This window comes from Rhea pennata, chromosome 7 (assembly GCF_028389875.1).
Source record: "Rhea pennata isolate bPtePen1 chromosome 7, bPtePen1.pri, whole genome shotgun sequence".
NCBI classification, from domain to species: Eukaryota; Metazoa; Chordata; class Aves; order Rheiformes; family Rheidae; genus Rhea; species Rhea pennata.
The window spans coordinates 11,237,441-11,261,165 of NC_084669.1; the positions used below are offsets into that span (position 1 = coordinate 11,237,441).

Here is a 23,725-nt window from a genome sequence, read left to right on the forward strand (position 1 = left end):
GGTTGCCACTTGCCACCACGTACAATTCAAAGGACTAGCTGTAATCTGTAAAGCACCTTGGGGTCCAGACTTTTGACAGTATTTGGCCACTATGCACTTCAGCATACTCCAGGTGCCTAAATCAGTAGCTTTCACCAGTGGAAATTAGAACCTGACTCAGAACAGCACTCATAAGACCAATCACCTCAAAGCACTTCACACCTGATTAAAAGCACTTTATACCTGATTAATTATACAAATGTAATCTTTTTATCTCACCCAAGACCCCACCTGAACATTTTTACAGGCCCTTTCTACAGTGGTTAGGAAGCTGGATGCCAGAAACCGGTATTTTCTTCTTTTTTCACTCAGAGATAAAATGTCCTTCTTCTAAGGCCAGGCTCATTGGTGGATGTTCGCTCGGTCCTTTGAATAGAAAGTGGTCACGACTGGCACGTTCACCCCAGACTCAGTGGCTGCTGAGCACTGCCTAGCTCGCGCTGATTATCGCCAGTGCCTTACGGGAGCAATGTGTTTACCATGGGAATTTCTTACATATACAGCTATTCCGCAGAGGCTCCGAGGAGGCAAATGAAACTCAACTAGCACGCTGTTAATCTCCAACTATAAAAAGGAACCGCAACTCTAGCGATACCTCCATATTTTCAGAAAACGTTGAGCTTTGACCATTTAAAAAGGCCAACTGGGATCTTCAAAAGTCCCTTCTTCCAGCACTAGGGACCCTTAACCCAATGTATAGAAAAAGAAAAGTCCTTTTACTACTACGAATGGAGTATTTTAAGCACTGGCATTGTATAAACTGGTATATTTGTATAAAGTTTAACTTTAATTTTGGTCTCTCAAACCTGCCTGCAAGAGAAAGTCACAGTATTATAGCTAATCAAAGGAAACGATTTATGATTGTAGTGGGTGGCTAGCATCTGAGTTATAAACCCCAATTTCATCGTTTTGCAGTAGAATTATTCCCTCATTGGAATTTAGCACTAAACTTCATCACCCACTCAGCTTTAATTTTCATAAAAGAGCTGTACTTTTATTTCACAAACTAGAGGAAATATGCAAACAACAAAATAACTTGCTAACGGCCATGAAGAATGAAAAGAAATTAAGAGATGAGACTAGAAAACTGCAGGGAAAGGCTACAAGGATTATCACAGAATGGAAGATCTTCTGCCTGAAGAGAAGCTAAATAACTACAAACTCTATGGCCCAGAGAAAAGACACTCCCCAGATCTTAAGTTGAATTATTTATAAACAAACAAATGAATGAATAAACAAACTCAAGAACAGATGAACAGGAAAACAAGTGTTCATAAATTTCTCAGAATATAAGAATTAGGATTCATCGAATGAAATGTGTGTTGAAACAAACAAAAAGGAAGTACTTTTTAATCCAGCACATAATTATACTATGGAATTATTAGACACAGGATGTTGTGGAGGCCAGATATACCAATAGATTAAAAACCAACCAACCAACCAAACCCTTTCTTCTGTGAATTTGCCTAATCTAGCAAGGGCTATTACATGCCATGATGCAAGCACTACTTCCCTCTCAGGAAATCCTTCAAACTCTAGTTGATGAGCTCTGCAAGAAGTACGCCAGAGAAAAATATCCAGCTCTGCACGTCCCTCCTACATTCCTTAAACATCCACTATGCAGCACTGCCGGGGGCACAGCTGGCCATGGCCTGGCTCTACGCGGCATGGGACAGCTGCTCTCACGGCGAGTCTCAAGCATCCCTTAGCCTGTGTCTGGATTGCTAGATCGCTTACAGTGACAGGGACTTATGCTCAGCCCAAAGACTGACTCTTAGGCAGCTTAACCAGACCCTCTGCCAGTTCCAGTCGGCAAAGATCTGACATGAGTGTACCTGGACAGAGGTTCAGATTATTGCGGTAACAACTGCTGCACACACTGTGAACTTGGTCCACTATTTCAAAGACAACCACCATCACAAATATTCTGGCTTTGGTGCCCTCCTTGTCATCACATCTGAGCGCCTCAAGCCTTCCTATTCTGATTTCACAGGACATAAGCTTGTTTGTTTGTTTGTTCGTAGAACATGATGTAAGCATGACCTTCTTGAAACAGTGTCTATCACGAGTTTGCAGAGTTAAAAGACAACCTTTTACAGTTCTGAAATGTCAGCTTGGAAATGCTATCTTTTATTAAACCAGAAGATTAAATAACACAGGTGACTGTTGCTTAGGCACTGAAATTTCATACCTATTTTCATTTGTCCTTGTTGTTGTTGCTGCTGAAAAGCATTTTGCACTAAAAGCCATTTTTAAGATTTATTTTCTCTTTCAAAGAGAAAGATTATTTTATTTTCTTTTACTTTATGCCTTACTATACTATAACAAAATGAAAGTAAAAGATTTTGCCAACATTTGCTTTATAAAGGTGTGCAATTTACATGTCTTTTATGCATAAAGCAGTTACTGTCATGCAACTTTTGAAGTTCCTTGTAATTGCTAAACATTAAAATTTGTATTTTGCTTGAAAATACATCTTTTAAAGAGTGCAGAGTATATCATGAGAAAGCAGTTCTCCGTAATTTGGGACACTGAATGAGTATGACTTACATTCAGGTTAAGTTAGACTAGAAACACTAGAAAACTTTCAAAAGACTCAGTGGCAGCTTATTTACAAATATACTATTTATAATGAATGCATTGATACAGAATGACTCTTATAAAAAAAGCAAGGCAATCTTTTATATAGACATAACAATCAACATTACAATAATTCAGATTAAAAGTACATTTTTGTAGACTGTTTACACTCTTGTTTAGCTTTTAACCACAAAATTAGTGTGGTTTTGTATTTTTCCACAGCAAATTCCTGTGCAGTCCTGGTTAAGACCTAAACATCAGAATAATAAACACAATTTTCTGATCTTTGCTAGCATAAAAACAAAAACTGTTAGATATCATTTGCAGATATTATCATTTGTTTGTAACTGTCTTTACTGTGCCTTGAGTTTGTGTGTTGTGCAAATTACTGCCAACTGCACATCCAATTAAGAGCAATTCTGGCATGCCTATTTGATACAACTGAGGTGTGATACTGACTGTACAAAAATACTTAGCTGCATCAAGATATGAAGACAAATCCTCCCCTGATATGAGTTTGTAATGATTCAGGGGAAAAAAATGGAAAAAAAAAGACAAAATAACCTCTGATAAAACTTTAATTTTTAAATAAAAGGTATTTTTAAAATTCCCAGAATTAAAGATGGTACTTGAATTTCAGGTGACAGAATTGGTTTAAGTGCTAACCAGTTAGACAGTTTAAGTAATGTTTTACTAAATCACGTACATGAGCAAACACAATCTTCAAGAAGTCTGAACATGCACTTTCTCACACATCAGCAAAAGATGGACAAAACTGCAGAGAAAACCAAAATCTGAGAGAGGCACTGAAGCAAGTATCCTACAACACAAAACTCTTTCTAAAAAGGGAGTTATGAATTTAAAAGTTTCCAATAGCATCTGACAAACAAAAAAGTGCCGATTACATAACGCTAGGACCCAACTTTACATGCAGTATTTCCACTGCATTTAGACTACGGACAATTTTGGTTTAGATGTTAAGTAGTCCAGAGATAGAACTTCAATAGTTTTATACTATTTATACTAAAAGAAAACATTTTTGCAGCCAAGAATTAACAACCAACTTTCCAATTTAGCAGATTTAAATGCAATATGTGATCAAAATCTGAGTCACATTGGCAATTATTCCTTCTTTTCATTATTTGATAAATCCCTGATCTGCTTTATATTTGATCAGATTTTCATAATACTATTTAGTCCACAGGACAGTAATTTAGCTTCTGTTAAATCATGGCATGATTCCAGATAGTGTCTTTATAGAGAGTGTGTCATACACACATTCATATGTACATAGGCACAGACACACATCAAACTGATAATATTTTGTCTACAGGCAAGCCATAAAGGTCATGATTTTCACCCAACTAAAGATTGTCATATTTCAAAATAACTTAGAAGAGATAGTTGAAAGATAACAATTAAACAAGGGAGTCATAAAATTTTTAATACAAGTTTCTGTGTATCACTTGTTTATCCACCCTGTTTATCAAAGACATCCTAAAAACTTAATTTCTGCACCTTGTCTATGATTTAATATATACATACATATATTATACATATATGTATGTATACACATATACAAACACACACTCACTCTTGTCAGGATGAAGTTCTTTCCATTTGTATTTTAATTGAGGAGACCAAACCAAGTTCTTAAATGTGTATAAGCTTCTATATGTCCAAGTGAATGCCATCAGGCATTAAATACAGTTTAGAAACTGCACCAGTCAGTAATTCAGCATCCTGGGAAATGCAGAAGACTTATGTTGGGATGCAAAAATGTCTTGAACAATCAAGCTGTCAGAAGCTTGATTTATATGAATCTGGATATAAATCCAGATATATATATACATGGATTTATATGCACCTATTCCCAACTCATGACAGGCTAAACTTCAGGCTGATTTTAAAGAAGGACTTTCCAATTTCTTTCTCCAATCCCATTTTTCCTGCAGCAGAACTTCTCTCACACTGCTTTTATTCAAATCTCTCTTGAGATACCAAAAAAACAAGTGTTCACCTCAGAATGCGTAACACGGATTCCTAAAACAGGGCTCAGGAGTATCTGGCATTGCAGCAACCATACTAGTACAAAGATAGTTTGAAAAAATATCCTGTTTTTAATATCGTAATGAATTAAAACATAGCTTTATTTATTCCTATAAGTGTAATGAAAAGAATACTTTGTTTGTTTTTAAGCAAGTGTATCGAGCACTACTTTGGTAGCCAACTTCTCCTCCACAAGGACTTATGTGAGAGAGTGTCAACTCCAATCTTACAGTCATTAAGCGTGTACCTTAACAAGGTGAATAATCAACATATTTACAAACTAACAATTTTAATCCCATCAACTCTTATAAAAATGGGATTGAGGAGCAGACAGGGAACAAGACCAAGATACTTTAAAACACAAGGGGTCGCCACCTTTGCTTTAAGGAACCATTAATTAAACCAGTTTCCCCTAGTGACCTGAGGGCACAAAGTATGGGTTTAGCAGTAAATTCAGAAGTTAGATTACAGTCTTGAAATTACACATTTCAGCATCTTCATATTTTAACAACTTAATGCTGAGAAAGATTAAATTCAGGCAGAACCGTAAGAAACTAGCCTTTTATAAACTAGAGTCTAAACCGAAAGCTACAGCAGATGAGGGGGAAAAAAAAAAAAAAAGAGTGCGAAAGAAAAGGACATTACTTAGTAAAATCCAGTGACATCTACAATAGTTTTACAGCATGTTTAAGCCCTCTAAAGTTTTATATCTCCACCTGCCTTCCATTTAAACTTACTCCTTGTTAAGATGTAAGAAACAGATTGCAATGCCAAAAAGAACTAGATCAAGGCAACAATTATAATTAAGCATGCCTGAAAGCCAGAAATATTATTCCCCAAACTTTTGCACGTGAAATAGATTTCTCATGGCATCAGTTGATTGGATTTTGTTCAAAAAATACAATCCTCCAAGTCACACTACCCCAGCAGCAATTGCAATGAGTATAAACTGGAGAGTTCTTCAGTAAACGAGTGGAATGCAACCGCCTCTACAGTTTCTATCGTCCTAAAAAAAAGGTTAACTGGCCCTACAAGTGCAGCAATAGTGTAAATTTCCCTGAAGCATCTTTTGCCTTTTAAGCAACCAAGAACGTCAAGATAAAACTGAATGTTCACTACTTACAGTGTTTCTCTTGAGCTATCAACATCAATGCACAAATGAAAAAGGTGCCTCTTTTTTTAATAGATCGGTTTAATACTGAAACAGATAGGATGAAGTTAAAAAAAGAATACTCAGGATACTGAACTGAATATTTTGAAGCAAGTGCCCCAGCTGTGGGGAAAAGTGCATTTAGTTCAGCAGCAAAACAGCACAGTGTGAAGATATTGTGCTTGGACACAGAAGTTCCATAATGGAAGGAGGTACAAGGCAAGTCAAGATATAAAACCATAGTACATTGTTAACCAACCTTAAAACTTACATATATTGCAGTGTTTAAAAGTAAGACACATTCATTTATTGTACAAGGACTATAAGGAATCCTTAAAATTGCCTGTGGTAGTTTACGACTCAACATTGTAATAAAAATGTACATATATATTATTTCCTTGCCACTTAGCTGTACTGTTAGACCTCATGAAATTGTTACTTCACAAAATGAAAACTGCTCTTCACTGAGAACACTCAACATTTTTACCAATCTGAAAAGGTTTACTTGTGCTAGAAAAGATCAACCGCAAAAGGCTCAGTTCAGATATGTTATGCCTGCAACTGATAACTCAAGGAAGCAAGACTTAAAAGAATTCAAGCTTTTTTCTTTCTTTTTCTTTTGACTCCATCCTTTTCTCCTGCCAGTTGTTCTGATGAGTATGGTTTTAGTACATGAACCGGTTGATAAAATTTCATCAGCAGAGGCATATAAATTCTAGATATGATTGATTAAAACAGAGCAAATCAAAATAAAACAAAATCCAGTGATTTACTCTGACTGTAAACAATATAAAAAACACCATTTGCTTCAAATCTCAAAATAAGTTAAAAGAAAATCTCAACCTCAGGACACATCACCCTTTCAGGTTTTGACACAAAAAAGAGGGAGGATAACAGAAAAGTTCATTATATAAAGGTTATACATTTCTCTTAACTGAAAGTAAATCTAAGCAAAACTATTTTTGTCCCTTAAATTTAACATTTGAGTTCATTGGCAATTGCTTTAAATGAACTGGTATTTCCAGATTACTCAGACAACTTCCATCAAATTCAGCAAAGAAAACTTAGACAAGCATTTTTACAGAATAAAAAAGAAAATCTAAATGGCTATGATTCCTCTATTAGCAGAAACACATAATGCAGTCTTAAATTTGCCTTTTTATATTATTTATATATTTTATATATATATATATATATAATATAATATAAACCACATATATTATATTATATATACATATACAGACAATTACAACATTAATGCAGTTTGTATTTTGTACAGTGTATTGGACAATCCGATTAGCATCAGACCATGGCACGATATGGTCCCTGCATTTTTAGGAACTGGATGATGAAAGAGGGTCCTCCCGCAACAATCTGAGGTGGAAGGTGGCTGAGCGGGCAGTTCTCAATACTCATTATTGACAGTTTGCTGCAAAGAGCCAGCTCAAAGGGAAGGCTGTGCAGATTGGGGTTGTCATTCAAATACAGTTCTTCCAGATTCTCCAGTGTACCTGGTTAAAATAAAACAGCATAAAGAAATGATCTTTTTGGTTCACACAGCTTACAACTTTTAGACTGAAGCTCTAAAAATTGAAAGAGTAAGTTTGCTCTGCTAGGAGATTTCTTACTATACAGAATCTATACTTAGTGACTCATTTCAACTTCTATTTTCAAGCTCAGCAACTTTTAGAACTACATTTGTTTCAGTTTTCTGTAAAAGTGTCCATTATAGAATCTCATTTAAATAACAGCCAAGAACACACAGAACAACAGAACTGAGAGGGATTAAACCTCAATTATTCAGTCTAGTCTTTGCAATTACATGCTACATTGAGTATCTATCTAGTTGGAAGAGCCTAGACATTGTTTATACTACACAGTTTCTGTATAAAAATATCTATACCATACTTTTTGTGTAATTAGAGTCTATATATTAAAGATCTAAAGATATTACTACAGCGTGCCACAGGAAGAAAGGGGGAACTCTACACAGCAATTAATTTATTAGAAAGAACAAATCTGGATAAAAAAAATCCTCCTGATTTCAAACTTCACAATTTGCCTTTACTACAAATACTGTAACATAGATTAACCAGAAGCTGGAAAACAGAGCAATTTCCTCTTTCTTAAGATTTCCATTCCTCCACAGCAATTAAATATCAAAATAAATCCCTGTCTTTGAAATATACTCCAAATATTCAAGTCCTTTCTTTATAACACTTTTTTTTTTTTTTAATGCATCATAGACATCTAACAGATTATTTCATCCTCCACAAGAAAAAAAGAGCAGTCAGGGCTCAAGACATGGAAAAACAACAAGATGGAAAGTATATAAAAGAAATAATGAAAGATGGCTGATAATTTTAGATAAAGCATTTGCTTCTGGAAGTAGCAAAATGTCCTGTTAGCTGTAATAACCAAATAGGAAACCTATAATAGTATTTCAAAAATAATGACCGATTTAAATTCTGCAGGTAGTTTACAAAGCATCAGAGCTAGCTCTCTCCACTCATTTATGAACTAAGTTACAAGAACAGCTCCACATTTAGATTTTTTCAGCCCTTCTCACACAGAAACACCTACACGATAAGCAGAAGCTGTAATGGCTCTTCACTAGAGATGCTAGGAGAGACAGATCATGTCCCAGCTTCCCCCACGTGCACATCGCTACGTTTTCAACCGTATTTTGCTTTGCATAGGTTCTCCCATCTTTTTTGCCTCTATTTAAAAAAACCTTTAACTTCAAGACACTTCGACACTATAACTTAAGAATCATGCTCTAGAGGTGCTTGCAACTGACTATTGGCCTCTCAGTTTTCAGTGCTCTGAATCCTGCTTATTCTGGATGTCTTAAGTAGATGGAAAGAATCCTACTCATCTTTTTCCTTCTGTAGATCTCTTCCTCTTCACTTCCTTTTCTTATCTTGTCAAGGTGAAAACCAATTTGATGCTTACCTGATGGAAGTGTGTGCAGGACTATCAATAAAAATGTTTGCTTCAGCTGTCTATACCTTGCACAAGGTTTTTGACGACACCATGAAATAGTGACTAGGACCAGTGCATTTCCTTTCTTACATCAAACTTCTTCCAAAAATATCTTTATGAAGTGACTGATAATACACAATCTTGTGGGAGAATTTTGAGAGAAAAGGACTCTAACCATTCCAAGTTAATGTGTGTTTGTCAGCTTTTTGCATGAAGAATTGAAAAAAGTGAGATCATTCATTTCATGACAGTTCAACAGGATGATAAAGATCACACAGCATAGTGCTGTTCCTGTGGCACACGCATCACATCAGGTTATATATTTCTGGAAATTTCACATGAATTTTTTGACCTTTATTCGCAAGCAAACTAGATGCTTATCTTCTGTGTAAGGAACTGCTTTGGCTCAGCCACACTGCATGAAACCAGAAAAAAGAACCTTACCAATTTCCTCAGGAAGGTGTGTAAGAAGATTCTCTCCAAGCCCAAGGTGCGTCAGATTGGTAAGGTGACCAATACCTCTGGGAAGGGTGGTCAACTGATTATTAGTCAGAACCAATTTCTGAGGGAAAAAACACATTTTTAGAAATTAGCTTAACTTGTGACTTCAAGTAACAGCAAATAACAAGATCTGCAGCTGATAATCTGCAGCTGCTAACCTTCAGCAACTGAACACAAAAGATGCTCTACTCATCTACAACATTTCAGACCTCTATTAAGCATCACGAAACTTAAGAAGAGGGCAGTGCCTGAAGAAAGTACATAAAATAAGTGCCTTCCATCCTAAATATAAAAACTTTTATGAACATTACTGAATCAGAGGTTATTCCTGCAGTAGTATGGAACTCATCATAGAACACGGTTAAGCTCTTTAAAATTTGTTTGTTCAAAATCAACTCATGAATCTGTAGAAGAATTGGTGGGGACAAACCGTGGAGGAAGCTCAGTGAGATTGTTAACTCTTGGGTCTATATTCCAGTCTTGAATAGCTTCCCTCATTAAACTAGCCTATAATTAAATAAGCATAGTATAAGTAAAGGACATAAGATGTTTATCTCTGCCAATTATTGTTTCACCTGCAGATCCTTGAGGTAAGCTATTTCATTTGGCAAGGATTCCAGTTTGTTTTCCTCTAGATCTAACTCTCGGAGTTTCCGTAGATTTCCAATTCCATGAGGAAGTTTCTTTAGGAGATTGTTTGACAAGATAAGAACCTTAGGAAAAAAATACAGACAGAACTTCAGTAATACATTAATTAAATAAGAATGAAGACAGGCTCTTTCTATATTTTTCAAGTAATAAAGTGCAAGATTAGCCTGCAATCAAATTATTGAAGCAAACTGAAAAGATAATAAAAATCATGCTAACCACTGATCTGATTTTCTTAAAAAAGAAGTCTGAATTAGTGATACAAAAGCATAGCTTTATGATAGGATTCTTTCAAATACTAGTTTACGTAATGATAAATGCAGAACAAAAACAAAACAGCCCCTTATTTCCTCAAATGACCAAGAGAAAAACATTTTTTCCTAGATTTCCCTATCACTGTTTACACACAGCCATTTCCTTGCTGGGCTTGCTAAATTCTCCTTGAAAACTCTAATCCCTCCATATGTTCCTTTGATTAAAAGAAGAGGCAAGTAAACCTACAGAGCAAAACACCTAAGCTTCTCCTATCACCTTGTAGCCCCCACTACAGTGTGATCCTCTCATGTTTCTGCTTATTTCTGCTCATGTTCATAGTATGAGCATCCTAGATTCAGGAAATGTATCCTTACTTGCAATGTAAATTAACAAAGTTATTCATTTTGACACAACTAAATAAAATAACCGAGTTTACACTAATACAGCATTTTTCTCCAGAGAAGCTCAACCAGTCCTTAGAAATAATCAGGCCTCATAGCAACCCAGTGAGTAGTAAGGTAATTACTGCTTAAACATGGTTATTATCTAGGTTTTTTAATAACACACACTGAAACACAAGGATGTGAAAGTGCACCCGGCATGGACACTCCTCCAAGCCACTCACCACTCCCCATTGAGCCAGCCAAGCCCGCGAGAGCCTGGATTCTAATAATCCCGTCTCTAACTAGCTTCATCTAGCCCGCAAACACAAAAGGCAGGGACAGCATAGAAAACAAGACTAAAAATCAAAGTGAAAAATCAAAATGAATAAAAGCCAGAAACCTAACATTACCACAAACAATATTACGGTGGCCTTCCTTTATGCTCTAAGATAGACACGTTACAATAAGAGTAGTAACACTCTAATGTGTATCAAGAAACAAAGGCAGGAACAGAAAATACTACCAATATGCAATGCGGCTGATTTAGCATTGCTGTGGGAACCTTTGCTTTTGTGTAAACACTGCCTAAACAGTGCTTTGTATTTGATTCTTTAATTACAGAGAAAAACAGCACTGACAAGCTTGCGCACCATGCAGCTCTCTAACCCAAGCAGCCTGCAGGACACCTAGAAACCCCAGCTGTCAGAAGTTACTAGCTTCCCAATCAAATCAACAAAAAACTTTAAGGAAACTGCACTAATAAATAGCTATTAATCTGCCATATCATTTTTGCATGAAACTATAGGAAATTATTAATTATTCAGAGCAGTAGTCATACTACTGGAAACTTGCAATTTCAAATATGCCATTTGCTGTTGTACTTCAACATATTTTTCCCGGTGACTCACAGAGGCTATAAAATCCCTTTAACAATATGTCGGAGTTGTCCAGAAAAACACCTCTATCTGTATGTCCCTGGCTGTCTCTGCTGATGGCACCTCAGGAAACAGGACTAGGGGACAAGACAGGATTAATTCACTGTTTCCACCTACAGAGCTCTTCCGCTCAAGGGTCCAGCTGCCTGCAAGGTTCACAACACTACGGTCAAGCCACCTGTGCTGCGAGCCGCTGTTACATTTCTTTGCTCCCTTTCATTTACATGCTACTCTCTCTGGGCCCCAAACTCTGAATCCATTTCAGTTGCAACACTAATTTTCTGAGGATATTTTCTTTGTACTTAGTTAAATATAGATATACACATACACACACATACATGCATTCTTAACCCTTCCTGAACAGATATACATCAGAAGGCTAAAGAACAACATCCAAAAAACTATTCACAACAATCGTACGCACATGAAACACACCTATTTAAATGTTATCCATATTCATTTGACATTCTTCCCAAGATGACCCGAAAATACCGTGAATTAAACCTGGACTAGAAAATGCGTATTTGCACGGATTCACCTAGTCAGCTCTTCATTTATATTCTTCTCACCTCAAGAGAAACAAGCCCAGATACATCCTCAGGGATTTTTGTAAGCTGATTAGTAGCTAGGTTCAGTTCTACCATACTAGTCCAAGTCCCGAAGTCCAAGGGGAGTGAGGTCAGCTGATTGTCCTGTGATTTAACATATCAAACATTTAGAGCTTGCATTTAAGAGAAGTCAACAAGGAATCTGAGGGATTAAACAAAGTGCTTATAAAATAATTGATAATAAAAGTCTAAACAATTAAATAAGAAGAAAATATTTATAATTGGCCAATATTTCTCAAAGCATAACAAGCAATCTAGAGTTACAGAAACAACTCTGTTACCAATGTGAACTGAAGTGGAATAATTAGAGGTACATAATTCTCAAGATTTCAGATCTCCCAATAGTTAAAACAATTAAAACAATATTTTTATCTTTTCTCTGCTGAATACAATGGAGGCAAAAAAAAGAAAAAGAAAAAAAAAAAGAAAGAAAAAAGAAAATTCACCCTAACTTGCAAATACTTCCAGCAATACTGGAATACTAAAACCATGAAATTTATTATTAAAAAAAAAAAAAAAAAAATCCAACTCCTCTTTCCAACCAGTTTAAAAAATAAGTCATGTACAGCTACAAAACACAAGCAAAGACATTACTCAAGGTTCTGGCTACTTGGCTGAGCTGGGACACAGGGAACAGCCAGCAATGCTTCATAGCTCAGGTCTGAAAACAACAGGTACATGTGGTTTAGGAAAAAAAAAATCCCCCAAAGCAACCAGTAAATATACCTTAATAGCTCAGAGTAAACAAATCTGAAATGAATCTGAACATCCTACTGTTCAAAATATTGCTATAAAATTTTATTTAGACCAAACACCATAAACTCAAAAAAAAAAAAAAAAAAAAGGTTATTCAAAGAACTGGTAAACATGACAGACAAGTGTGTGTTAAATAGTAATAATAATAATAATGCAAATTAAGAATATGTTTGTGCCAAAAACATTGAAAAACAGTAGCTGAGCTTGGCTACTGCTGAAATAGGTTTTATTATCTGTACTTGCATTTACCAAGACTTAAAACAAACCAATTCTGAGGAGAACATCATCACTTTTCCCTAGCTCTTCACTGCGTAGGGCACAGGCTCCAAAGGTCCTCTTTCTGTGTGCCCTGCAACTAACACTAGCAGTCCCCAAATTTTGATTTTGAAGGAATGTGTCCCCTCCCCCAAAAAAGGAAATTAACAAATTTTACAAAAATTTTGTTTTTAATCCAAACCACAAGAGCAGAGGAGAGAAAGAAATAAGCCACACTCTGCACACTCATGACTCATTTGAATATTAGAGAACTCTGCAACCAGCTACGTTGCTTTCACTGTCCAAATGCAAACAAACGCGTGAGAAGCTGAATTAACAAAAATAGAGACCAATCAACAACACTTCGACAGTACTTCTCAAAACTCATACAGAGTTGCTTTTGCATCTCACAGCAGCAGCGTCCATCTCGGCATCATAAATTTATTCGTTATATAATTAAGATGGCCAGAATTCACGGAATAAGAAACTCTGCTCCTCATCGATTTTCACAAACACCAGTGTCTGTGCCTCACCTTCATGTTCAGCTTACTTAAAACTTTAGCTCTCGAGAAAATTCCAAAGGGGATTTTATTGATGCGGTTGTGCTCCATATTGAGGGAGTAGATTGTGGAGAACTGGGACGGGCCACCCACAGGATAGGACTGGAAGCAGTTCCTGGCCAGTGTTAAACTAGTCAGTTTGACAAGGCTGGATAAAAGACCCTGCAGAGAAAAGAAAACCACCCAGGAACTTAGGACAGGTTTATTTGAACACACATCCTTTCCCACACGGGTCTAACTAGAAATGCCTCCCCCCAAGACCATCCCCTAAATACAAAGTGTTGTAGCACATAAACCAGTGTTAAATTTGATCCAAGTTCCATCAGCAGCAAACGCACCCTCGTAAGCATTAGACTTCATGCTATTTCTCCCTTTCTCCTCATATTTTGGCAGATACAGAAAAGCAAACACATCACACTTCAAAAGCACAGCCGCAGGAGGTTTCGTAACCCTCTTCTCCTCCGAAAGGAATTTCACGTAACACACGGCTGCACCTCGGGCAGGCGCTGCCCCGGCGGGCGCAGCCGGCCGGGCACCAGCCCCAGGTTTAACGCGCGGCCAGCGCTGCCGAGCTGCGTGTCCTTCAACTGCGGCGTCCGCTCACAGCTCAGCGGGGCTCGAGTAAGAATCGACAGCATACGTTGCTTGTTCCAACGTCTGCTTGGTATTTCCAGAACAAATCTTTCATTCTATTAATAATAATTAAAAAAAAAAAAACTATATTGTGAATGAGAAGTTTCCTTTTAGCCTATAATGGCTTCAAGCAACTAGACTGGGCAAAGTGAAAGAATGAGGGAGAGGAGGAGGAAGAGGAAGAGTTACTAGCAAAGGTTTCAGAAATTCCAGCTTTTTTCCTGTTTTCAAACACACTCCTAAATAATATTACTCCATCTTTTTTTTCCCCCTTAAGGAACAAAAAGCAGCAATCCTGCAGTTAAACTAGGTATCAATGGTCAGTCATTGTATCCACAGTCTCACTCTATCCCTCTTTCTAATCTTATAAGTTTATAAAATCTCAGCAGCGTGGATCTCACAGTTTTGTTTGTCAGTTATGCGCCAAGCAAGTTACTGGAACTATGGAGATGAATGATGAGAGCTAAATTACTGCTGAAGCATCACCTTTGCTTATCACGATGTCAACTAGAATTCAGCCCTATTTGCGTAAGTATTACAGAAATTAGAGATTTACGCATGGCATTACATGCCATAAACAATGCAACACCTCCAATCAGGAATGAGTAGTAACAAGATAATGATTCCACCTGTATTCTTAACATCTGCATGTCTGGATTGCAATTTTCATGCTATATTCTCCTTAAAAACTTTAAGAACATTGTTTTGAGGCTTTTACCAGGAAAGCTTTGGTTACTTTCCCTTTTCTAAATAGTTTATTAATGTTACTATAAATAAAATGGATTAAGTAGGGACTTGTCTACATCTCATGGCTAAAACTTCAAAAGAATTGCAATACAATTCTTGGGGCATCTCAACAAATACCAGTGAAGCAATCTTCCCCCTAAGGATCAAGCAATAGATCTTCAAATCAGTACCAGTCATTAAAATCTAATTGTTAGCTAGTATAATCTTTGATTTTGAAATCCTGCTTTGAGCTGTTTTTTATTTTACTGATACTTTTCTTCCTCCAGTTAGGCAGTCTTTGAGCTCTGTTACAAACACATTTTATTGCTTCAAAACATATCTTGGCATTTCTAAAATTTATCTTTGAAGTCTACATGCATACAAAAATATTTAAAATGTTAGTTACTATCTAGATTAATCAAACACACATTTGAAGGAAAGAAACGGAACTGTGGCAGTACAAAGAGAGCAATGCTCTCAGTATCTATGAAAACTGTGGCAATGTTGCCTGCTCCCAGCCCAACTTTCTAAGATAAAATATTTATTAGGCACTGTCAGCAGCTTCAGCGATGTTTTGAAATTCAGAAGTTTCTTCCACAAATGTAGTTCTTTGTAACATGACAAAGAATGTTTCTTTTTAGGCAGATTACACTACTAAATTACACACTGCTGCAAAGTAGCAGCTTAAGTGTTAACATACTGTTGTTGGCAAATATATATGCAGAAGGCAGCACAATCTTAAGGAGTCTTGTATTATGACTGAACATATTTTAGAGCAAATAATCACAGTATCCATTTGTAATTACACTGTAGATGCTTTTATAATATGCCTCAGTGAAGCAGGCTAGTTTAGCTTTCACCTTAAAAGCAGCCTGGTAACTTTCACTCAGTAGCTTTTTCTTAAATGACAGTTTTATCTGATCATTTATTAAATTCTATGTTTTCAGGCTATCATTCCTGTTCAGTAATTTATCTGAAGGAAAGTAGTGACTGCACTGGGTTGCTATGAATGCTTTGCTTAACTCCATTAGTTAGCATTTAGGTTTTTTCCTCTATATATAGTTTCCTCATTCCTCATTATGTACATTTTAATTATTTAATATGCCTAATATATACACAACTCTTGTTTTGAACAGGTTAGGAAAGCTTAAAAATACAGTGAAAAGATTCTTCTCTGTATGTTTAGCACCAATCAGTCTCAAGAAACCGCAAAATAAATAAATAAATAAAATAAAAAGGTATAATCCAGCAGTCTAAATATTTTCATAGTTTGCAGATGCCTAAACTTTTTTTTTAATGCTCTGTAGCCAACTATTCCAGTGACCAAAACTCCAGCAGCTCCAAAACTTCTAACTATTGTTATTTTCTTTGCTCTTAAACTGAGCATGAAGCAAAAAAGAAAATATGACAAGTGCAGCAACTATAAGAAGTTGAAGAGTGAAAAATCTGCTTCCCTTACTTCTTCTCCCCAGATCCTCACAGAACCACTTGAAAACAAAAAAAAAAAAATCTTTTTTTTCATAACTGATGGGTGATATGTCAATGAATTGCTAGGCAATACCATGTTCGTGTCAAAAACACAGTCTTCTTCACATTAAAATTGAAATGCTAAGGTCAAGTCGATATGATAGACTTTATCCAGTCTTTTAAAGTTCATTCTTGCCTCTCTATTAGAAGGGGTTAAAGATACCTCTCCTTCATTTTTATTTTTCTCCTTCTTCTACCTGCATGAAGTAACAACACTGACAGCCTCTTGTCCAGCTTGAACGATGGGAACCTGTACTCCTTACTATAGGTTGTCGTAAGAGATTCAGGAAAATGAACGCATTAACATGCGCTGTTCTCAATTCGCCACAAGTTGCATGACATAGGCATCTCTCTACTAGTTGGTTAGATACAACTAATATCTACAGAATTACACTATTTCATATTACATACATGTTAATTAAAATGAAGAGTATTCCTCAGAGCTGTGATGCAAGATGAAATACTTTTATACAGTCCAACCTCTCAGCAAAACAGCAAGATTCCTTACGACAACAAAAACATTCCCTCCCGCATCAACTCCCTGCAACTCTCACCTCTGGTAAAGTAGAAATGTTGTTGTTCTCCAGGTTCAGTTCATCAAGTTCACTGCATTTTGCTAAGGACTTCGGAATTGCGGACAGCCTGTTGTACCTTAGGCCAAGACGACTTAGACTGGACAGATTTCCTAAAAGTACAGAACAGATATTAATACATCATTAGATTAACACTAAGGAATAGAAGGAAGTTTGATTTCTGAATCTTCTGCTGTCTCACTGCATGAAAGCAGGTAAGAAACACAACCTCTCTACATCTCAAGCTCTTCAAATGGTGAAAGGGAACTATCATCCTAAAACAGGATAATCATAGTGTTTACAGTTTTTTCTAATGCTCAGGTACAATGTACAATGAAACTATATTATGCATATTACATATGCTCCTTAAGTTTGGTGTGATATGGTGAAGAAGCAAGGCCTACGTCCTACAGTAGACACTCTTCTATCTTGAGCTTTCTACCAACAAACAACTCTCCATAGTTTTCCAAATATCCCCAAAATAACTTTTTTTAATTACAGATATCATCACTCATGGCATGACGCACATTACCAAAACTTGGGCATATTTTACACAGTTCAGATTCTGGCAAAACAATTTCTTCTATAGGGACAAAACCCCCTTTACTACCCTCCAAAAGCAACAGTCTTTAAAAAGAGATAGAAAAAAAAGTACTCTTCCAAGTTTACTGAATGATACCAAAAGAAAAGTCTGGCAAAAATCTGCAAAAATCTGGACAATACTGCATTTAAAAATATTCCTGAATATTTTCAGGCTGACATGCCCAACTGACCTGCATTTCTGACAGAAAAAAAAAATATAATAATCCCTCAAAACTTGCAACTTGAAAATTTCCCATCTGAAACTGCCATTAGCTGCAACCTTTAAATGCTTAACAAGTAGTCAGGACCAAAATCAACTCCTTAAGGGTGTCTTTGAACCGTATGGCACCAAGGGCATTTCAGATTCTCCTACGTGCAGTAAGACCTTGAACTTCACTGAAAAGTCAGCTAGTGAATAGTAAAAAGAACAGTGCTAAGTCTTCTGGCTCATCCAAGTGACCAGATTAAAAGTGTCTGTGCACATACATACATTGCACTAGTGGAAGATTTTGATCAGATTCGCACAACGAGGCTCTTGGAAATAGTCACCATTTTATACTTATTTTTACAGCACTACTAGGACAACACATTCATCCTGCATACAGAAATACCAGAAAGAGGCACTAAAAAGGGACAGAAGATTTAACAAAGAGCACCAAGAGTACACAGAAGCTACTCAGAAAAGATAAACAAGATCAGTATGTGTAGTCTGGGTAATTACTCCTTAAATAAAAGACATATGAATGCCTACACATACATGCATATGCAAAGGTTATTGAAACTGCAAAGGAAGAAGAAGCTGTAGTATTTGAGATACACTCAAATATTGGAAGCTATGGGTGAAATTAAATAGTGAAGAAATGAAGAATGAAAAAATCAATGCAAATGATATAATGCGAATACACTTAGCTGAAGAAGTCTCAACAGGGAAAGTGGCAAAACACTTCTTTCTTCACCTTCTCTAGACTGGTCAAAATATACTTTAAGAATGACCCTAAATCACTGAGTTGCTAGACCGGGAGTGGATCTAATGAAATATTCTCTACTTTCAATTTTTATGATTAACAGTAGTTACCCAAATGGAGATTCACAGGAATAGTGAAAGGCAAAAATTTATCACAAAAAATCCACACAGAATAAAATTATCCAAATCTTACAAATCAAGAAAGAGTCAAAGATAAAATTTCAGTGCATATCTGAAATCCTGAATCTAAACTTCTAAAATCTGAAACAAGTTTTCATTTGATTGGCAATAACAAAAAGTTAAAATAACAGGTAGCAATCTGGAGCTACTTAACTAGTAGTATCTCCCATTGGTATTTTTATTTATACTTTTAGCAGAGCAAGTCTTCCCTTATCAAAAAAATATCTAGAGCTAGCAATAATGCTCTCAGAAGCATAAATGTTGGTCTTGTGAGGTGCAATTCTATAATGCATATATAGGCTAAACAAACATTATAATGACCTATTTTGATCTGACATTCCACTAATATATATTGAGTAATTACAATTTTTGCAAGTAAAATTGTTACTTGATGTCATGCTCGGTAAGGCCTGACCATACAGGAAACCAGCCTCACTTCACCACACAAGATGCACACCCAAGGCACCAGAAGCATCAGGATTCAGCGCTCCAGGGAAGGGACAAAGCACGTTGACTGAGCTTCTCTGAGTTAGTATTTAACAGTTTAATCACTAAATGAATGACAGACAAACGTAACACAAATATGTATGTGCGCGTATCAATGCATCATTCCTCACTACCAAAACCTTGGAAGAGATGCTGATCCTGATTTTCCGTCAGGCGCCCTCACGCAGCTCGAGCGGCCAGAGCGATGCCTGCTGCCAGCTGCTGCTCTGCCATACACGGCAGCTCTGCTGGCTTCCAGGTTGTGTGTACGCAGCTCCGCTCCCACCAGCAACGCGGCACGTCCGAAAAATGGAACAAAGCAGCCAGTACAGAGAGTCAAATTATCCCGTAATTTTCCAGGAGAGAACAAAGCACACTGGCTACCCTCCTGGCATTGTCAGAAAGAGGGTATATATAGCTTCTTGAGAGAAAATTTTATTGTTATTCCTCTTCCGTAGCGATCTTTGTCCTCCGTGGGAAAGCCATGCCATGGGTGCGACAGAACACGCATCCAGCAAGTGCTGTTCACTTTGCGACTGCAACAAATGCAGTGGTGTAAAGTCTGCAGCTATAGAAATTAATTCTTTAACTGAAATTTGCCCAGGAACACAGGACTGGACCTCTTGTGTGCTCTGAGTCCAGCCCTGCATTATCCCAGGCAACGGTGCCGTATGATTTCTTTCACTAGTAAGATTCAAGCCGGAGCTGCAGCAGTAGTGGTGCCTCTACGACTGCCCCCGAGAAGGCTGTCCTGCAAACCCATTGATTCAGGCTGTAGCAGCGGCTTGCTAATTCCAAGCTTGAAATTATTTATGGCTAATTTATTGTCATTTATTCTCGTGCCAACATTACACTTAAATATCTTTTCAACCTCAGAGTTTATAAACATCCATCATTGTGAATGTATTCTGGTGAGCAACTACATGCTTTATCAGCTTTTATTTTGATAAGCTGGACAAGTCAGATCTCTTAGGCTTGTCTTCACAAAAGAAAATGATCCTTACAGCTCCTCCCTGTACTCAGTTCATTAAAAATTACCTATTTTTTTTTTTTTTAACAGGAAAGGCCAGAATTTTAAGGAGGTAGCAGTCAGATTTAGTCTCCAGTCCAATGATGTTAAGACTTGCCCCTACTATCCTGCAAGTATTTCCCAGTCTGTCCAAGCATTACTCTTGCTGCCTTCTGCAACACAAAATTGTTGGGCACCTCAGCCCTATCATTAGGCTGTTCATTAACACATGCAGGTCTTGTATATACTCTGTCATCCAGTTTGTAACAGCAACTGAGACATGAGATCTGGCATATTTGTACAAATAAGAATGATCCCACTTGTAGCTCTCTAATCTCAAGGTCATCATCCAGTTCTTCTGCACATTCTGTCCATCCCCTTCTCTCTCTCTCTCTCTCTTTTTTGTATCATCAGCAAGTTTCATTTACAGATGTTTACTTTTGGTGTCAAAAGCATTATTGAAATTATTACCAAGACTATTTACAGATTCAGTTCTGGAAGATCTCCACTATTAAACTCCCTTGGTCCCACATTTCCCTAGCTGGGACCTAAAGACTTTGAAAGAGCTGAAAACTTTCTGGCAGAGATTGGGCAGCCTAGAGGTGACCAACAACGTATAGAGACTAAACACTGCATTCAAATATTTTAGCAGTGCTCCTAACCTAAAATAGCCATAAAGCAGGTTAGAAGATACTCTGTACTTAATATACATTAGTTTTTCCAGATGTCAGTGACGCTCCATGACTAGTGTTGAACAGCTTCACAGATTTCTAGCTTAAAGAAGCTATTGACATGCCTAATCTAACCTTTTGCAGAAATGAAGGCATCTCACCTGATAGCTATAAAGTAGAACAAAAGACATCTGATTAAACCATTTTAATCTTAAATTGCATTCTGCAAGCAAAAACAGTGTCTATGAATTATCCAGCACTATTACAGCAAAAAATGGCTAGTCAGGCAAGATATCCTGAAAAAAAAATGTGTTCTCAGTAAGCATGTTGCACAGGAAAATCCTAAATCTTTAACTGAACTGATCTGCGAAAAACACCTTGTTAAACCAAAGCTTTTAGATTAGTAAGAGTCCAAATCAATTTTCACCAAACAATCATCTAACAGCAGGTAAATCCTGTCTGTAACTTCTGTGGCTGGAACGTCCCATTTAATAGCCTCTAGTTAGTCTCAGATGTTTTAGGAATGGGATGGGGATAGACAGTGGGGAGTCAAGAAAGCTGCAGGAGGGGAGGGGGTCCCTCCTGACCAGTGTTACCAACCAGCAAAGCCAAAGCATGACATGTAACTACACTCTTCCAAAGGCAAAGATGCAGGAAGTTTAAGAGCGCTGAGCTTTGCTTAAGAACTCTGGATTGTATTGACTTAATGGCTAGAGGTTTTTTAACGCATTTTAATTTCTTTTTCCAGTCACCAATCTCTCCGTGTTATATCAGGCCAGTGTAGGAGGCAGATTCAGACTTGCACATTACAAGGTCAGAAGGGTCTACCACTTTTGTCCTGTTCAAACCCAAGCGCATTATTCTTCTTGCACAAAGTCTAGAAAATCTGCTAGAAGACAGGTTAACTTTAATCTATTAAAAAATAACAACTAATATCACTTCAAAATGAATCTCTACCACCTTTATCAGTTTAAATGTAAGTTGAAGACAACAATGTAATTCCTCTCTATTTTTAATCTAGTAGTTTCAACCAAACACAGGATTCCCTCGTTATTTCAAGATTAAGACTCAAACATGACTATTTCAGCAGTTATTTATTTTTCAGCTCTAGTTCAAGACCATAATCAACAGAAACTGCCTATATATGAAAGATGCATGCAAGATGCTGGCAAAAATTCAGTGACAGAGGCTAACGTACCTGACATGCACTATACACAATGCCTGCATCAGGTTACGGAGCACAGTCTTAGTGATACATTTCTGAAACGGTCTCTAAGCTATGAAAATTTAACTTCATTTAACGTGCTTTCATCAAAATGCACGCAACTGTAATAGACCTGCTTGCCTCGACTCTGAGGTGTTCCTTTGAATCACTCCTCTCTCATGCCTGCCTCTTACGCAAACAAAATAAGATTATGGGCTTCTTTTTTTTTTCCTGCAGCATACAAACCATTTTGGAAAACACAGAGCTTCAGTTATAATGAGTCTCTATCTATTGGTCTCCATATCTAAATACTGTGAGATGGTATATACACTCCCTAAAATAAACTGTCCTCATCCTAATCCTACCATAAGGAATATACAACCAAAACAGAAAACGCACAAAATAGTCTCACAAAGAAATATCCAATAAATGAACTGAGAGTTAATAAGCCAAAAGAAGCTAGCCTATCTTTTTCAGAAGAATAGTACATATTTGCCTACATAAAGTTGGATCAGAGATTTATTTATTAAGACAGTAAAAAGATTATAATTAGCTTGCATTTCAAAACTGAAAATGATTTAAAAAAATCATACAAAACATTGCACATTGCAACAGAGTGAAAATCAACAGTTGAGACTTTTATTTCAGATTTTCAATTAAATCACCACATTTTACTCAATCATTAAATTTTACTCAATTCTTATCTCCTAACACAAAGCAGCCAAAATTTATTTCATTGTACTTTCCACTGGTAGTCATATTTTCCTTTTGAATTGAACAGTAAAATCCCTTTTGTGAAATTAAAGATTTATATCAATGTAATTCACCAAAGAACAATTTACAACTAATTGGAAATACAGAAACGTTAAACATTTGTGATGGATGTGTGTAATTTTTAAGTCTTCCCAGACATATAGAGAAAATATAGAAAAGCATATAACACAGGAACATATATGTTTAATTTTTTAGCTAACTAAGGAAAGTAAGAACAATTGCACTCGGATCACAAATCTATCTAGACGAATATCCTTTCACTGGAAAGGATGCCAAGAGACGAATCTAAGAGGAGGCAAAGCACACCATGAAACTTCCCCAAGAGCCTGGGGAGCATTCAACAGCGTGTGGCTCAAGGACTTCCTAAATTTAGCAGCAACAGACACACTTCTCTTCTGCAAAATTGTCAAGTTGCCCTGTGAGCCCCTGGGCTTTTAGCATCTACAAGAACCTGCGGGAACACTGACACCCAAGTGTTACCTGCACACTGCAAGAAGTGCATCCTGCTCTCAACTGTTCTGAGTTTCAGACTTTGCAGTTTCGCTTCATAGCCACCAGTTCTGCCATTAGACGAGACAGTGAACAGTCACATCCTACTTACCTTCTTCGTGCTACTCATGATTTTCTAGACCATTTCACTGCTATATATTTACCAAGTATAGAAGTGAAACCAAGAACCAGAAGCTTCATTCT

At 36.8% G+C, this 23,725-nt stretch overlaps 1 protein-coding gene across 3 annotated transcripts in view; it reads right to left on the bottom strand.

Moving 5' to 3' along the window:
• Nucleotides 1-1,286: 1,286 nt before the first annotated feature.
• The window catches only part of SHOC2 (SHOC2 leucine rich repeat scaffold protein), a 71,453-nt gene continuing 49,014 nt past the window's right edge, over nt 1,287-23,725 (bottom strand). For all 3 annotated transcript variants that reach the window (XM_062580281.1, XM_062580279.1, XM_062580280.1), the window contains 6 exons: nt 17,145-17,275; nt 13,678-13,866; nt 12,095-12,217; nt 9,880-10,017; nt 9,248-9,365; nt 1,287-7,329 (listed from right to left, as the gene is read on the bottom strand). In XM_062580281.1, the coding sequence (XP_062436265.1) occupies nt 7,121-7,329; nt 9,248-9,365; nt 9,880-10,017; nt 12,095-12,217; nt 13,678-13,866; nt 17,145-17,275 (908 nt within the window). In that variant the 3' untranslated portion in view covers nt 1,287-7,120. The remainder of the gene's footprint in view (nt 7,330-9,247; nt 9,366-9,879; nt 10,018-12,094; nt 12,218-13,677; nt 13,867-17,144; nt 17,276-23,725) is intronic.